This window comes from Sturnira hondurensis, unplaced genomic scaffold (assembly GCF_014824575.4).
Source record: "Sturnira hondurensis isolate 20B ecotype Veracruz unplaced genomic scaffold, ASM1482457v3 Scaffold0014384, whole genome shotgun sequence".
Lineage (NCBI taxonomy): Eukaryota > Metazoa > Chordata > Mammalia > Chiroptera > Phyllostomidae > Sturnira > Sturnira hondurensis.
This window is the reverse complement of record NW_028087015.1, coordinates 41848372-41866669: the sequence shown is the minus strand read 5'-3', so window position 1 is coordinate 41866669 and position 18298 is coordinate 41848372. Positions and strand designations below refer to the sequence as shown.

Here is an 18298-nt window from a genome sequence, read left to right as displayed (position 1 = left end):
GGCAATTGAGAGCAGCGACACCAGCCAAACACATTCTGCCAGGCCTGCGGAAACGGAGTCCGAGGTCTGTTCCTTTTGTGTCTGTGCTGCCTCTGTCCTGAGCCCCCGAGGAGAGCGCAGTCGCAGGAGTCCTGGGGGGCAGTGGGAGCAGCAGCCAGTGAGCAGGAGCAGAGGCGTTACTCACTTCAAAGACTCAGAGCGAGTGTATCTTCCTCTTCAAAGGAATCTGACCTCTTTCCCCTTCATCCTTCCTGAAGGTTATGCTTTCATGTCACATTCTTTTTTTAAAAACGCTGTTACTTTATAGATTTGCATCATAGCAGTAGTGGGACAGAGTTAATTTTTTTTTCTAGTGAAACTTTGACCGTCCACAGTGATAAAAATCCAAGGATATGCCTCACGTGCAAATAACTTGTTTCTGTTCATTTTAAAGCGAATGTCGATCCGGAAAGAGGGAGAGGTAAAAGCCAAGTCTGGAAAGCCGGGAGATAATGTGCGGGAACGCATCATCAAGCGGGCAGCCCTTGAATTTGAGGATGGCATGTATGGTATCCTCCGTCCTTGGGGGCCTGCGTGCAGGCGTGGCCCTCGCCTCTCGCAGTGTGTCAGGCTGCTAGGCCGGATGCACAGGGTTTTATTTATAGTCCTGGTAGCTGTTAAAGCAGTTGATCAGTTTTGTTTGTTCCAAAATGTGGCTTATAACCTAAAGATATCAAGATGTGTGATATTGGAGTTATAGTCCATTTGTCTTCTTAGAACAGAATGGTGACTGAAGATTTGCTTAGCCATTGGCTCATACACAGTGGATTTTAGTGCAGTTTGGCGTTTGACTAAATGTTATTAGGACTAGAGATTACCCAAGATGAGGGTTTCAAATCTCAGAAGTACCAGTTATAACCAGTGCCATTTATTTTCTCCATATTCTGGCATTTGCATACTCATTGAAACATACAAGATCCAACTTTTTAAAAATTTTATTTTTCAATACAATTTACATTCAGTATTATTTTGTATTAGTTTCAGGTGTACAGCATAGTGGTTAGATAATCATATACTTTACAGAGTCTTTGCTCCAATATTTTCAGTACCCACCTGGCACCATATATAGTTATTACAATATTATTGACTATATTATTTATGCTGTATTTTATATGCCCATGACTCTTTTGTGACTACCAATGTGTACTTCTTAATTCCTTCATCTTTATCTCTCAGTCTTCCAACCCCCAACCCCCCTCCCCTCTGGTACCATTCACCTGTTCTCTGTGTCTGCGAGTCTGTTTCTGTTTTGTGTGTTTGTTTATTTTGTTCTTTAGATTCCACATATGAGTGAAAACGTACGGTATTTGTCTTTTTCTGTAAGACCCAACTTCTTAACAACCCCTGTTTCTTTGGCAAAGATCCCCTGAGTGTATACTCTTTTATTTCTAGTGTTTTAAATATTAGAACATTAGAAATAATGTTTTGTAAGGGTGTTCAGTAAATGATTCAAGTTCTTCTTCAAATACTTTCTCAAAAAAGAGATAGGAAGAGGTAATTTAGTAAATGACCGTTTGGACTTCGACTTCATTTAAATCCCCGTGAGGGTTTGCCATTCTGCAGGGCTAGTGGACAATACAGTCAGAAGTTCTAGGCAGCGTGTCCCTCTTTTTAAAAATTAAACTTATTGAGGTGCCATTGGCTGATAAAATCATCGAGGTTGCACGTGTACAGTTCTGTGCTACGTCAACTGTGTGCATTGCATTCACCACCCAAAGTCAGATCTCCTTCCGTCACCGTGTATTTGACCCCTTCACTCTTCCTACCCCAGACCCCTTGCCTCTGGTGAAAACCACCACACTGTCGCTGTGTCTACCAGTTTCTGTTCGAGTATCTCCGATCCATCCCATCTGGATACAAATCAAGTTAGACCCTATTTTGATGTCCAAGGAAGAAGATTCAACACCCTCCGTTAGCCCTTCAATGTGCCTTTTTATAGGGTCTCAGTTGTATTCCCTGAGACTCACTCCCCCAGCTCATGTTTTAGGGAAGACTCGGAAGACTGAGCTCCAGTGAATGCTGCCGGGGTCCAAAGGCAGCACTTGTGGATCACTTCAATGCAGACATTCTGGTGTTGTCCCAGAACTTTTTTTAAATCTAAGAATGGTAGCCCTTTTTAAGTATGATAGATTGTCTTTATTTTTAGTTGGAGTTTTGAAAAGTCAGAATGGCTTTTAAACAAAGGTCAGGCCATGTTTAATAATATATCAGTCATAAGTCATAATGCATCAGTCCAATGTGTTTGCTGAGCACATTAAGGAAAATAAAATATGTCTTACAATGTAAATGACCTCCTGGCTTGTCTTCCAAAGCCACCACTTTCATATATTTATGGGAAGCGTATTAATGCTGTTGACAAAGCTGTGATTAATTAGTGATTTTTAAAAAAATTACAAAGTAGTGCCTAGAGGTGACTGGAGAATGTCCAGTGATTACATTCAGAATGATTGCCTTTAAAGAAGGCCTCTCTTCAGATTTATATACGTAGAAGATTTATGGCATAATCTCTCGACCTTTTCTGCCTTCTACCTTAACATCTTTTTTTCAGCTAATTTGGGCATAGGAATCCCACTTCTGGCCAGCAACTTCATCAGCCCAAACATGACTGTTCATCTGCAAAGCGAAAATGGAATCCTGGGTTTGGTAAGATAGAAATTAAAGTTTTATGTATATGATCCAGTTGACGAGACATTCTGTGTAGTGAAATCGTATGACTGAGAGTTATCAGCTTAAAGTTTCCAAACTTACCTTTCTTTTTTTTTTTTAAAGATTTTATTTATTTAATTATTTTTAGAGGGGAAGGAGAGAGGGAGAGAAACATCAATGTATGGCTGCCTTTTGTGCATCCCCTGCTGGTAGTTAGCCTGCAAGGAACCGGCTTGCAACCCAGGCATGTGCCCTGACTGGGAATCGAACCGCGATCGTCTGGTTCGCAGGCCCACGTTCAATCCACTGAGCTACGCCACCCAGGGCTCCAAACTTACCTGTTTGTCTGTCATCACAATAACATATTTCACTTTCCCACTGATTGGTGGGAGTTGTGAGTCTGTAAGGTTGTATTTTCCATAGTAGATGGCAGTGTCCTGGGCGTGTGGCTGCTCTTGCTTTGTCAGACTGTGGGCTCCTGTCTCCCCTGGATGCCGGCTTCGGAGAGGCCTCACGGGCTCCTGCTCAGTTCACTCTTTGTAACTCTCTTGTGCTTGGACAAGAGTGAAGGTCATCAGCAATTCTCTGTGAAGTAAAATTCAGTAAGGCACTGATGAAAACCGCAGAGTAAGGTATCTATTTAGGGCAGGGACCTTTTTTGACAGTTGATTGATTCAAAAAGTCTTAGAAATTCTTCTCATCTAATTACTGTGTTAAGGTCCTGTTGTCCAAAAGGGTAGAAGTTTCTTTTCCTCGCAATTAATCTTCCAGATGAGCTCAGCATTCTCATAGAATTTGGCTACAATTTTTATTCAATATTGTAATGAAAGTGAGAAGCAGTTTTGCTTCCTGGATGATATTTTTAATTTAATTATTAGCTGTGGCAGAGATTACTTATAGTTTGCCAATTTATAATATTCCTAATCTTTGTTATTCCTCAGTGAATCACAACCACTCATGCAATAAAAATGGTACATAGAGCAACTGTGTATCAGTATTTGAAATACTGGTAGTGATCACCGGCATAGCATCAATAGCGATTCATGGAGGTAATAATCATGACCATTTTCAAAGACAAAAAAGATGTGTGTCTGAATAAAAACAGATTCGCATTGAAGTCAAAGACTTACTATTCATGTACCTTAGAGATTTCTGGAGTGCCAATTCCCTCCCTTTGGAGATAGGGAAGTAAGACTATGTGAATTACCCATGGTCAGTGTTTAAAGGAAAATGTACATTAGTCTAAACATTAGTTATCACTTCAGTTTCTTTAAAGAATAAATATTGGGTCCCTTAGAAAAAGTCTGTTGAAGTTTTACAGCTAGTATATTCCCATTCTTGGGCCTGTCATGCCTTTTTCATTTCTCTTTTTCCCTTTTCTCTCTTCTTTGATCCATGTATGTTATGTTACAAAACCCCCTTTCCCCATTCAAATAACTAGGGATGCCTTATAAAAAGAAGGGGTGCTGTGCAAAAGAAAACTTATTGAGAATAAGTAGGCAAAGAGAGAAAACAAAGTTTGCAAAACTTAGATGTTATGAGACAAGTTTAGAACCCTACATTATAAAATCTTCAGCTTCTGCATACCAAAAAGTGGAAACTTTGCCTCTCTGGGTGCTTCTAGCCAAATAATGCACTCATTTAGTTTATATTTATTGATCCTAAGAGGAAGGTTTATAAATAATGTTAGATGCATTGGTAGTAAATAGTTCCTTTTTGTTTTATGACATGGATTTCTAATAACATCATTTCCAAACTTTGGTAAGTTGTAGAAAATATTTTTTATTAACCCAGTCACAAAGTTATGAGTGTCGAAAAGACCAATCAATATGAGAAACAGAGCCAGGCAAACGACGGAGTTACTTTTTGAAATTCACCTGAAGTCTTCTGATGCCAGTTTCCTAGGGATTTTGGAGAAGTTGCTTGTGTTGCAGTGTTAGGTGTGCGGTTCTCTGAGAAGCTTCTTTTGCCAGTTGACATTGATAATTTGCTTTGTTCAACAGGGCCCATACCCATTACAAAATGAAGTTGATGCAGATCTAATCAATGCAGGTAAACTTGCTAAATTACGTGTTTTTCCAGCGTTTTCCTTGGTTCTTGATTCAGTTCTGTGCCAAATGCTAGTAAGGAGCTGAGCTTGATTCTTTGTCTTTTGCTGGAGCTTGTTCAGTCTATTGTTCCTCGAGTGGGGGAGATAAGCCTTCCAAGTCCCATCTTTGCCTGGCTTCTTGTCAGAGGTCTGCTTTTATTTAGGGCAGAGAGAGTTAAAGGCACAATTGCAGGTGGCACTGCATGGAATGGCCAGAGCGTTGGTGGCTCAGTCAGTCAGGGTCCTGGCTGTAAGTGGGAGAGTGAAAGGGAGGGACAGCTGACAGGGATGTGGGCAAGATCAGGGCAACCAGGAAAGGAGGGCGAGGTACCCCAGGGAGCTGCCAGGAGCCCTGGGCAGGCCTTGGCGGGTGGCTGTCAGAGAGGGTCAGTCACCTGCCAGGGAGAAGAACGCAGCTGTCTCGCTGCAGCCTGGGTGGGGATGAGGGCATGGTCTGCCCCACTGGGTCTCCTGCCAGAACCTCCCCTTGGACCTTCCCAGGATGCAATAGACCCGCCTTCTCTTGATGAGAAGGGTGGGGGCGTGGATCCACAGTGGCAAAAGAAAAGGCCTGGGGCCCGGGGCTTTGTTATAGGAGCTGTTTACTGTCCGCCAGTCATCCTCAGGGTCCGAGAGCGTCCCTCAAAGGTTCCAGGTGCCTAAGGGGGATTATATTGCCGTGAAGTAGGACCCAGTGATAGGAGTAATAAATAGTTTCTTTGAATTGGGGACTCCACCCTTGTCATGTCCTTGTCTCCACACTCAGATGCTTTTCCTTCCATTATTAGTTATTCGGTTGGCTGGAACCTAGGGTGGCGTGTGTAAGCAGCTTGGGGGAGGAGAGCAGGTGAGACCCCCTGGCTGTCGTCGCTGCCCAGGCTCGAGGCCCCGCGGCCACTCCGCTAGGCCTGAAGGTGATGCTTGGGAGGCGGCTGCCCGTCAGGAGCTAATTTTTGTTAGCTCTTAGTTACGCCGTTCTAGCCTGGGTTTCGGTTGCCCCTGCTTCGCTCCCGTTCACTGTGCCCGTGAAAGAGCGTTCGCGCCGCTCTGCCTCCGGCAGCGGTAATGTGGCTCCGGAGAGACGAGGTGGGCGCAAAGGCCAGCTGCCAGGGAGAATCGTGTTTCATACTCAGGGTTCCCGGACGTGGAACAGCTTCTGGTTGAATAGCTGAATTAGTTAACACAGCTCGACTCTGAAAGGCCCACTGAGGTAAAGCAGTGACATTTAACCAAGGCTGTAATTTAATTGTGCTGCGCCTTTTAGCAATAGCTCATTGATCTGTGAAAATATTTGCTGCTCGGTTTAATGAACTTGTGATGTTAGTAGGTTATTCGCAAAACGAATAACTCGATTTTCTAAATGTCAGGCTTGAGCTCATGGAACCTCCTTTCCTTGGAAAAAAGAGTTAATTTTTTTCAGTGACATTGTTGGATGGTAGGCACATCTGAGGTTTAAAAGTGTCTCCATCCCGCCGATGTGTGTTCCAGCTTCTGAACCGTGATGTAGAACCTGAAACTGCTGTGTGAAGTGGTAGTTCACGGCTTTTGGGAAGCCACGTGGCAAATCAGCCTGATAATTTTGTTATTCTTTCGTCAAAGTCCTCTGTGGGATCGGTGATGTTTTTGATTTTGGAGTTGTCCAAATCAGGGTGGAAATACTTTGAGTTAGAGGATGCAGGATATAAACAGGCAGTTTTCTCAACTCCTCAAATTGGAAATTACCTGAGAGATCAGGCCTTTTTGTGTGTGTATGTGTGTTAATTTGAAAGGCTATTTTTATTCATGTCCCTTGAAATAACTATAGGATTATATTTCTGGGTCAGACCAGTGTATTAAGTTTTAAAATGATAACAGAACGGTTTCTATGGATTGTTATTTCTAAATAATAATGTCATATGGTTATGTAAAAATCACTACCCTCAGAGTGCTCAGGAGTTTATAGCATCCTCTTCACATGTGTATAGTGTTTGAGCCTCAAGTGAAACCCCGTTGTACAGGCTGGGGAAGTGCATCCGGAGATGTGAATTGATGTGCCCGTTGTACAGGCTGGGGAAGTGCATCCGGAGATGTGAATTGATGTGCCCATTGTACAGGCTGGGGAAGTGCATCCGGAGATGTGAACTGATGTGCCCGTTGTACAGGCTGGGGAACGGCATCCGGAGATGTGAATTGATGTGCTCAGACCACCTGGCTGGGGACTGGACGAACCCAGTCTTCTCCTTCTGCCTTCAGGACTTTTCTCCCCATACACTCCGACACGCTCTCTGGAAAGCTGGGCTTTGTGAAGGTGCAGAAGGCAGCGATTAGAAATTTCGGAGATCTTGGGGAGATCTGCAGTCCCCCAGTGTAATTAGAAGTTTTCTAAATGCCCCATGTATGTTTTAGCTTTCATGTTAAGAGCATTTTGCATTCTTTTCTATTTCTTTCTATTGTTTTCCGATTTTAATGTACAGGTAATGTAGACATTGCTTGCCTTTGATGCAGACTGCTGTAGAAAAACCCATCATGTGGATCTCATGACTGTATACAGCCCTGGCCTCTGCCTCGTGTCTCTAGAGCTGTAGTTCTCAATGGGCAAGAAGAGGTGACAGCCGGGGCATTTGACCGTGTCTGGGGACATTTTTGATTGACATGCCTTATTAGGATCTAGTGTGATTAGTATGTGGTGAATAGAGGGCAGGGAGGCTGCGGCCATCTGCGGTAACCAGAACAGCCCTCCGAGGAGTTCTCCCCTCCAGAATGTCAGTCGTGCCGCGCAGGAGAAACCCCGCTCTGTGGGTGTACGCACCACATCCGGAGTCCCACAGGCCTGCAGACACGGGCATGCGCAGCACAGCATCCTGGGTCTCTGACGGGGTGCAGCTGACCGTTCCAGCTTGGTCTTCTAGGGGGCCCCGCAAGGGTGCGAGGCCCCCACATGGCCCTCCAGGGTCCCCTTTGGTTGTGGCTGGCGGGCTCCTGCTTTCCTTCCTCCACTCCTTGGCTCTTCCTGTGCCAGTCACCAGGGTTTTTTTTTTGGTTTTGCTCTGTCTCCCTACTCTTTCTTGCCCAGCTCCTTATTGGTAATTTATTTTCCTCTCCAAATCCTTTGGTGGCTTATTTGTGTACATGTCTCTCTTGCTGGACAATATGCCTCTTTGCTAAGGGCCGTGGTTCCCAGGTGGAGGCCCAAGACCCTCAGCATCAGCACCACCGTCCCTTTGGACTTGTTAGAAATAGGAAATGCTGAGGGCTCCCCCCCCCCACCACAAGCCTCCAGAATTATAAACTCTGGGAGCTGAGCTCAGCAGGCAGCGTTTTCACTAGCCCTCCATGTGATTCCGGTGGGGTCACAGTTGAGAACCATTAGTTGAGGGCATCTGTGTTTTGTTTGTAACGTTTTTCAAGGCCCATAGTGGGCATTGGCTTGATGTTCAGTGAATGACTTGTTAAATCCTGAGCTAAAGGACTTGTATAACTCATGATATTCAGAAACTCTTTTGCATAAATGTCATGAAAGGATCTAGATTTGTATTTATTTATTTAAATATTTTATTGTTTTTTAGAGAGAGGGAAGGGGAGGGAGAAAGAGAGGGAGAGAAACACTGATGTGAGAGAGAAACATCAATCAGTTACCTCTCGTGTACGCTCCAACTAGGACCAAACCTGCAACCCAGGCGTGTGCCCTGACTGGGAATTGAACCGGTGACCTTGTGGTCTGCGGAACAATGTGCAATGCACTGAGCCACACAAGTCAGGGCAGTATCTAGACTTTTACACACAGAGAAGGAGGAGGAGACAGGAATCAATCAGGAAAGACCAAATAAGAAAGCCCTTTGTCTTCAAGGTACTAGTTACAGCTATTTCTTGACCACATTTGGACACTGTGTTTGAAAAGCGTGGATTCCACCTGAGGATATCTATTTTTGTTTAGCTGTTGGATGTTTAAAGTGCTGAAAATTAACTTTGCTTCCAAAGGATGTAATTTGTTAAGACACCAGAATGCATTATCGGGGGCCTGACAGCTCTCTTCAAGAGAGCCGTTTTCTGAGCCATTTAATAAAACTGTGCGTCATGAGTCACGTCGGCAGGGGGCAGGGGGAGCTCTCGGCGTGGATCTCGGGGTCTCCTGCACAGTGGCACACGATGCCTGCCATGTCCTATCAGCCAGTGGAAGATTGCTATTTGGAGGTCAGTGTGATTTAAGACAGAGAACAAAGGGATTGAGGGTTTTCTATTTCTCTGCTTTATTCTCTTATGAAATATTCCTCCTTGCCTCTCCAGCTCACAGGATTGGTGAGGCGCTGAATTGGCTGGACATAGAACTTGGGTTGGGATAAGGCGTCGTTGTATTACGCCTGCCCTGAAGCCCGGAGTTCACAGGCAGGCTGCATGACCCCACCGTGGAAGTCAGCTGCGTGGGCCTGGAGCCTTTATTCCTCGAGGCGCAGCAGCACTGGTTTGGCGGGAGGGATCATGAACGCTAATGGCTGCGGAGCCGTTCTCTGGGCCGGGCACAGACGAAGGGCTTTACGTGCCTTACCTCATTTCATCCTTCAGATCTTATGTCTAAAAGCTCCTACTAACCACACCAGAAAGTATTTTCTAAAGCTCTTCAGCTTTGTGGTACTTTGAACGATGTGCAAACGTTTCCCTTACTTAGCATCAAACTCCTTCGGGGGATAAATATTTCAGCATGATAGAAATAGTCACACTCTTCCTCCATATCCGAGCTCAAATGGAGAGGGGTACAGATCTCCATCTGTAGCTTCGGAGAAGACTTGAGAGGCTGCGTACAGCTGTGTTGCCCAGCTGGGCATGGTCAGACCACCCTGGTCTCCTTGTGCCCAGGAGTCTTTCTCTAGTCCAGTCTTGGAATTACAACTTTTCTTCCCTTTCCTTTCATCTGTCCCGTTCCCCGGGGGGGTAGTGCACCGGTGTTCTCGTACAGCTGGCCTACCTTTGGCACAGTGGCCTGTGAACACTTTCTCTTGGGTGCCTGATGCCCCTGAACAGGCAGGACATAGGTCACAAGAAGAAAGGAACTTAGGTATGAGTCAGGCGATAGCATTAGTTGCGTGGGGACTGGATGACTTTGAAGATCTTGCCCAGTTGTGAACTTTTATTATGAGAGAGGTCCTCTCCTCTTGGAAGTTAACATTCAAGGTATTTGCCAGTATTAGGGTGCTATTCCCCAGTTTCATCCAAGTCCTAGGGTTTTACTAGAAACTTGGAGGGGCGAGAGAGGAAGGATGAAGGGGGAGAGAGAGAGAGCAACACGGAGAGAGAGAGATTGAGGTTGAAAGAGAAGATTCGGGCCTGATGATGTTAAGGAATTAGGTGGGTCCTCTCTTTCTGTTCACTGGTTTTTAAGAAATAACGGAACATCTCTGGTAATCTTCCCTTCAGAACTGCATTTCTTCAGGGTTACTCCACAACCTGTTTTCCCCCACGACCATAGTAGCATTGGACTGTGACAGGTGCCTCCCAGGGGCAGGGCTGGTGTCGGGGGCGGGGCTGGTGGGAATCCCGGAAGGGGATAGTCAACAGGGGTTGCATTGTGTAGACAATTTCAAAACAATAATGAAATTAAAAGTTGGTCTGTTCTTCAGGGGTACAGTGACCAGAGGGGAGAGGGGAGGGAATTTCAGGGGAAAAATGGGAAGGATTTATAGGAACTAGTATAAAGGACACAAGGACAACAACTAAGGAGGTGGAAATGGGAGGGAGGTGGGGAGCACTGGGGGGGTGGGCTAGGATGGGAGTAAAAGACAGAGAACTATACTTGAACAATAATTTTTAAAAAGTTGGTCTGTTCTTCATTATCAGCGTGCAAGGGCAAATGCGAGCAATGTTACTGACAAAGTGTTTCTCCCCACAGAGTGGACAGTTTCCACTGTGTCCCCCACACCCCAAATTGCCCCTGCATTTCGGTAAAGGGAGCCTTAGTTCCTTAGGAAACAGGAAATGCCGACCCCTCTCTCCACCAAGATACTCTTAGATCTAATAGTCTTTCTTTTTTTTCCTTTTGCACGCATGCGTGCCTGTGTGTAGGCAAGGAAACAGTTACTGTTCTTCCAGGAGCCTCTTATTTCTCCAGCGATGAGTCATTTGCGATGATTAGAGGGTATGTAATAGCGGCCGCTCTCACTTCACTCGGTGGCCCGGGCTGAGTCATGGGCTGTTTGAGCAAGGCTCTGAGACACAGACACATCTCCCAGCCAGAAAACCATCTTGGGCTTGTTCAGCTGCACCAAGATGTGAAATTATTCACTTCGAATGTTGGGAGTTGGAACATTCAGGCTGCTGGTATTAAAAGAGCCCCCCCAATGGAATATATATCTGTGTGCCAGCTCTCGTGAAGTAAACAGTTTTACATGTTTTTTTTCTTGGGGATCCTAGCGTTTTCTGCAAACTGTGTTCATTTTCTAGTTAGTGTTTGCTTTCAAATCAAGCCACATTCTCCCTCACCGAAGGAAACAAGCTCACTGTGTACACCTGTTTTTAATTTGTTTTGGGAAACAGTATAAACTTACCATTTTTTTTAAAGAACTCTTACTGGTTGTTTCTCCACTTCAGCTTGAGCTGATGTATTTGGAAATCAGGTGTTGGGTGGGAAAAAGCAAATGTATTGGGGGGAATGTAGAATTCTTTATTTTAATCACTGGCGATTGCAAGCGAAGGGGGCGTAGAGTTTGTGGGGTTTGCCTTTCATCTCCTCTTTCCCCTCCTTAGAGGGCACGTCAACCTGACCATGCTCGGAGCCATGCAGGTGTCCAAGTACGGTGACCTGGCCAACTGGATGATCCCCGTGAGTAGATGCTTTCTCATGTGAGTGATGCTTGGGCCAGAACCCTGACTTCTGAAACACTAAGAAAAAATCACATCAAGTTGCTCTGAGAGTAAAGTATAACTCTTCTAAAAATAAGAAAGATTTTAATGTCTTCTTCTTATTTGAATGAAATTTTAATTAAGCAAACACTGAGAAACATTCAGCTTTTCCAGTTTATGATGTAGCTGGGAGTATAAATAAGCAAGATTGGCCAAAGCAGAATTTTCCATAAAGAAACAGATGTAAGGAAGATTTTTAAAAATGGCGTAATTTTATTCTGATAAAAGTAAGTAATACAAATATTTATCATAACTAGTTTTTTTATAACTAACAAGAACAGTGAACAAATTTATAAACTTTATGTTAATTCTATTATTTCCTTATTCACAGTGAGTGGTTAAAATTCTCTCTTGATTGGTCATGTGACCCATAAGTAATCAATCACACTGTCTTCCATTATGGAAAACAAAACTTGGGATGTTCAAACTTGCTTGTGATATGCAGATGGTTTTCATTTACTAATGATCGAAGTCAAGGAAGAATCTATTAGAATCAATTTTGGAGACAGGACTATAGTGAGTTAGTTTGGGAGTGTGGTTCATTCTCTGCAGTTGTTGCTTTCAGACATGTGTGTGGAAACCGTAGTGAGCACGGGCCCATGACTGTGGGCTCATTTTGGCTGGAAACTCACATTACCCTACTGACGTGTATGTTTTATGTATTCCTGTGTGTTTCTCTGTAGCACCAGCTAAAAAGACTGTAGCTCACACTGAGGATCGTGGTCTGTGATTTGAGAGGTTTTTTTTGAAATGTTAGATTTTTTCCTAATGATTTTCTGAGGAAAGTGGGTTAGTGTAGTTGATAAAAATGTTAGAAATTGTGTTAGCTCAGCTCTTTTGATCTACCTCCTGAAATAGTAATTTTAAGTTTCAATAATTTTCAGAGCTCTGAGTCCCACTCTTGGCTCTATGTTTGAATCACCTGGGAGTTTTAAAAAATATTGACACCTGTGAGCCACCCCAAGAGTTTCCCAATTATTTAATCTGGGATGTAGCCTGGCACTGGGTGTTTTAAAAGCAACCATGGTGATTACAATGTGTAACCAGGTTTGAGGGACAAGGTATTGACTTCCAGTCAGGATGGCAGCATAGGTAGACATGGCTCACCTCCTCACACAACCACATCAAAATTACAACTAAAATACAGAACAATCATCACTCAGAAGCATCAGAAATCAAGTTGAATGGAAGTGTGACAACTATGGAATTAAAGAAACGACATCCTTCCAGACCGGCAGGAGGGGCACAGATGAGGAATGGGCTGGTCCCACATCCGCACACGGTATATAAAAATTCGAGAGGGATATCTTGGGAACAAGGAGTCCCAGCCCCACGTTAGGCTGCCCAGCCCAGGGTTCCAGTGCTAGGAAGGTAAGTCCCCATGACTTCTGGCTGTGAAAATGAACAGGGATTGAGTCAGTAGAAGAAGCTNAGAAATCAAGTTGAATGGAAGTGTGACAACTATGGAATTAAAGAAATGACATCCTTCCAGACTGGCAGGAGGGGCACAGATGAGGAATGGGCTGGTCCCACATCCGCACACGGTATATAAAAATTCGAGAGGGATATCTTGGGAACAAGGAGTCCCAGCCCCACGTTAGGCTGCCCAGCCCAGGGTTCCAGTGCTAGGAAGGTAAGTCCCCATGACTTCTGGCTGTGAAAATGAACAGGGATTGAGTCAGTAGAAGAAGCTTCTGCAGTCCCAAGCAGTTCCTCTTAAGGAACCCACACACAGACTTACTCAGACTCATTCCCTCTGAGCTCCAGCATTGAGTTAGCAGCTTGAAAGACACCAGTGACATATGGGGAGGAGCTAAAGTATCTGGCATTAAGGCGAGAGCTGGGGGACAGCTTTTTCCCAGACAGAAAGGTAGGTAGAGGTCATTGTCCCTTTTCTGAATCCTCCCCCACAGAGCCAGAGAGCTGGGAGGCTGATGCCATATCTGAGACTCCATCAAACTGGCTAACACTGTTTGCCCCACCCTGGAGATCTATAGCCACTCCTTTCCACCCAACTTATGGGCCTACCCAAGCTGCTTTTTCATATGAATGGCTGGTTTTGGCTCATGCTTCACAACTTCTAAAATTCTCTCAAACAAGCAACAGCCAGCCTCAGTGTGTCTCCAGCCCCTGACACCTTGCTAAGTCGCCTCAGGCCCGGCACTAGCAGCAGCCAACCTAGCACAGCTTGGCTTTGCCCAGGATTCTCCAAGCACAGCACAGGTAGCAACCATTTTGGATTGCTTTATAGTTTAGTCAGGGTGGCCCCAGGCAAAACAGGTAGGTGGTGACCTTGGCCTGCATGACCCAGGAAACCCCAGAACTTGCACACCCAGTAGACAGCTATAGACCACAGTGGAGCACTCCCATTCTGCCTTTGCACAGCTGATCCTCCATGGAGAGCAGAGGTTGGTGGTCAGTGGTCACAGCCAGTCCTTGAAACTGACAGGTCTGGGTAAATCCCTCTCGTTGACCTGTCAACAGCAATCAAGGCTCAACTACAAGAGGAGGGTGTACTCAACTCCCACAAAGAGCACACCTCAAGTACCCAGCTTGGGTGATAGAGGAGGCTGTGCCACCAAACTATAGGGTACCTCCTACATTAGGCCACACTGCCAAGACAGGAAGACACAGCAGCTCTACCTGATACGTAGAAACCAGCACAGGGGGGGCTGCCAAAAATGAGGAGACAAAGAAACATGGTCCAAGTGAAAGGACAGATCAAGTCCAGTAAAAGAACTAAATAAAAATGGAGAGAAACAATCTATCAGATGCAGAGTTCAAACCACTGGTTATAAGGATGTTCAAGGAAGCTAGTAAGGTCCTCAACAGAATAAAACATATCCAGTCAGAAACAAATGATACACTAATTGAAATAAAGAGCAAGTTACAGGGAAACAACAATAGCGTGGACGAAGCTGAGGATTAAATCAATGATTTAGAACATGAGGAAGCAAAAAACAACCAGTCAGAACAACAAGAAGAAAAATGGTCCAACAGACCAGGATAGCATAAGGACCCTCTGGGACAACATCAGACATTCCCACATTCGCATCATAGGGGTGCCAGGAGGAGGAGAGAAAGAGGGAAAAGTTGGAAATCTATTTGAAAAAGTAATGAAAGAAAACTTCCCTAATTTGGTGAAGGAAATAGACATGCAAGTCCAGAAAGGACAGAGTCCCAAACAAGATGGATGCAAAGAGGCCCACTCCAATACATGTCAAAATTGAAATGCCAAAGGTTAAAGATAAAGACAGAATCTTAAAACAGCAAGAGAAAAGCAATTAGTTACCTACAGGGGAGTTCCCATAAGACTGTCAGCTGATTTCTCAAAAGAAACTTTGCAGGCAAAAAGGAATTGGCAAGAAATTTTCAAAATCATGAAAAGCGGGGACCTACAGCCAAGATTGCTCTAGCCCGCAAAGATAATCATTTAGAATCAAATGGCAGATAGTTTCCCAGACAAGGAAAAACTAAAGGAGTTCATTATCACTAAACCATTATATGAAATGTCAAAAGAACTTATTTAAGATAAAGAAGATCAAAACTGTGAACAATAAAATGGCAATAAATACATGTCCATGAACAATTGAATCTGAAAAACAAACTAAGCAAACAAGAAGAACAGAGACAGAATCATGGATATAGAGAGCGTATTGATGGTTGCCAGGTGGAGGGGTGTGGGGGAATGGGTGAAGAGTTGAGGGGATTAATAAGTACAAAGAGGTAGTTACAGAGCCTCCATGGGGATGTAGAGTACCGTGTAGGAAATGGAGTCGTCAGAGAACTTACACACATGATCCAAGGACATGAACAAAGGTGTGGGATGGCTTGAGGGAGTCGGGGGTGCTGGGTGGAGGGGGGAGAAGGGGGGAAATTGGGACAACTGTAAAAGCATAATCAATAAAATACAATTTAAAGAAAAAATAGTATATTAAAGAATGATCATAATTCATATTTAAAATTTAAAGGAAAATATGATTGACCCATTAATAGCATTCATCATTTAGCAGTTGAGAGCAAGAGCCCTGTTGTGAGACAGACCTGAGTTAAAGTCTCATTTTTGTCACTTGTTATCTCTGTAACTTGAAGCAGTGGCCTATGTTTCCTCATCTGTAATGTGGGGATGATATAATAGTACCTACGTATAGGACTATGTTAAGGAATAAATGGTATAATACATGCAAAGTACATGTCAGAGAGCTCGAACATGGTACATGCTACTAAGTAAGACAGTGGTTATTCCTTGATAAATTCAGAGGAAGGGTTGGGGGTCCCTGGCAGAGGGAACAATAGCAGAAGTAGTAGCGATTTAAATATCTGTTTTATTGGACTGTTACTGAGATTTGAAATCAGTTCATACAGTGGCCTGGGTATGTGGCAAAAACATATTTAATACGTTGTTGCCTTCAGGGAACTTAAGCATCTTTTAAAAAGTCAGTGTACAGTTGGTTTATGAGATGGTTCAGCAGGCGGCGAGGCTGGAAGCTCTCACAGTAACAGTGTGCATCACGTACGTGTCGTTTGTAGAGAAGATTTTACAACGTGTATCGCAATTTTCATATCCTGTTGGGATTCCTGAGCATGATGAAAACATCTGTGTTTATTACTTTTTGCTTTGCTTAGTGCGGTCTTGCACTAACAAGCTTCCAAAGAACGGGCCAGTCAGGTGCCAATCAGGATCACTGGAGGTCTGCCGGACCCGGAAAAGCTAGGCATCAATAGTGCTTGTGTTGGTTCTGTTCTTTTGGGATTGGAAGCTGGTAGGGTCTTGTGATGAGCATTTCTTTTGTTCCTTTGGCAGCTGGTAATTATTTCTTGGCTTCTTTGTATGTGATGCACTATGTGTATGTTTAAGTCTTTTGGATGCAAGATAGCTTAGGAATCCAAGACCACGATCTTCAGTTTGGAAGGAATTTGATTTGGATTTTGGCTCTACCGCTTACGAATGGCACAACCTGAAGTATACGTTTCTGTTAGGGTTAAGTGGGCGAACAACGAAAAGTGAACACTGAAAACTTTATTATTTTCACCTTCAATGCACTTTTGCTTAACGTTAAAGAGGGAATATTCCCCTTAAAATACATTTGAGGCAGGAGATAGTCAGGAGGAAACACCAGAGGTGCCCCAGGGGTAAGATGAAGAACATCCATACAAGACAGAGACCCTCTAAGACCAGTTGTTCCCACTTTTTGGAAAAGCACCGAATCATGGTGACTCAAATATGCACCTGCGCAGAAGGTGCTACACGACCCCTGCTTCATTATAATAGCATTACAATAAATTAACATTGTAGGACCTCCTTCTCCAGTAGCCAATCATGAAAAACCATGGGAGACCACATGCACAGTAGCTTTGAAATGCAACTACTTGTACATGTGCAGTAGAAGCCCGCCAAAAACTAGCCAGGAAGCTTCTGCCCTATGGGAATAGAATTCCTCCAGCCCAGGAGATCAATCTCTTCTCAGAGTTGGCCTGTTCCCAGGTTCTGTGGAGCGTACAACCCCTTAATAAATCTTCTCTTTCTTTATGCTATAAACTGTGTGTTCAGTTCTGTTCTTTCTTCTCAATCAGGAAGAACCTGGTTACCTGTGCCCACCTGTGACACATTCACATACCAAGACTATAAGTAGGTGCGCTAGTGCACCTGCTTATCCTAAGTTCGTGTTCAAGCACCCAAATTTAAACTCTTTGAGGATAGGTTTCTCATTCTTTATTGGTTGTGGATAAGGTGCAGTTTTAGCATCCTTATATAGTTTCACTGAATAGCCTATTCCTAGTTGTCCTAAAGATTTATGTTGATTTATAAAATTTAGGTATGTTTTTATTGCAAAATCTGGCAGTGGAGAAGCTGCAGAGTTCAGCTTTATTGCATCACTTTTCATTTACTTTTATCTTTTTACTGGGTTTAATAACCTTGTGATGGTTTGTAAAGCCTTGAGTTTTTCTGCATCGTGGCATTCCCATTAATCATTACAATGCTAGATCATAATAAACATAAAGTTTTAAGACAGGCAAATGGTGTGGTTGCTGTTTGTCTTGTTCTTGAGTCGCTTCTTAGTATTCAGCATGTGTCCCATGCACGCAGATTTTTAAACGTTTTGCCCTGAGCATCTGAAGAGAGAAAACTTAACAAAACAGCACTTGGCTCCTTCGAGTTCCCTGATTACCATGTTGATGGTAAAACCCAGGCAAGATACGAAGATGTAGAAAGATGTGGAGTTGTAGAATCTACGCTCAGATCTGCTCTGGCTTCCCCCATGCCTGTTTTTGAAAAACAGCTGCCACGCATGGTGGATGTGTAAAGGGACGCGAGTGTGTGTGATCAGCAATGGGAGCTGGTTATTGACAGAGGCCACCACGGCCCCCTGGACAGAGCTGCTGTGCATGAAGCCTGCAGCAGTGGGGCGGGGGGGGTGGTCGCTGCTTCTATGTGGGGGGAGCTGAAATGAGGGACTCTTACGACAAAGAGAAGAGGATGTTTTGGTGCCTTTTTCCCTGACGTTTTTCATCTCTTTGTGCACGTTAAGGGTGAATACAAATTCATGTCATAGTCATGCCTGCTGCCTGTGTGAGCACACAGCATCGACTTGGCCTTCTCGTTATGCTGTCTGTTTTGAAGAAGCGAGCTCCCTAGTCTTCTCCCTTGTACAG

General features: G+C 44.1%; 1 protein-coding gene across 1 annotated transcript in view; it reads left to right on the top strand.

The window, feature by feature from the left end:
- Positions 1-18298, top strand: part of OXCT1 (3-oxoacid CoA-transferase 1) — a 143842-nt gene that overhangs the window by 64736 nt on the left and 60808 nt on the right. The window contains exons 9-13 of the mRNA XM_037063235.1: positions 434-548; positions 2588-2682; positions 4689-4737; positions 10808-10880; positions 11489-11564. Of these exons, the coding sequence (XP_036919130.1) occupies positions 434-548; positions 2588-2682; positions 4689-4737; positions 10808-10880; positions 11489-11564 (408 nt within the window). The remainder of the gene's footprint in view (positions 1-433; positions 549-2587; positions 2683-4688; positions 4738-10807; positions 10881-11488; positions 11565-18298) is intronic.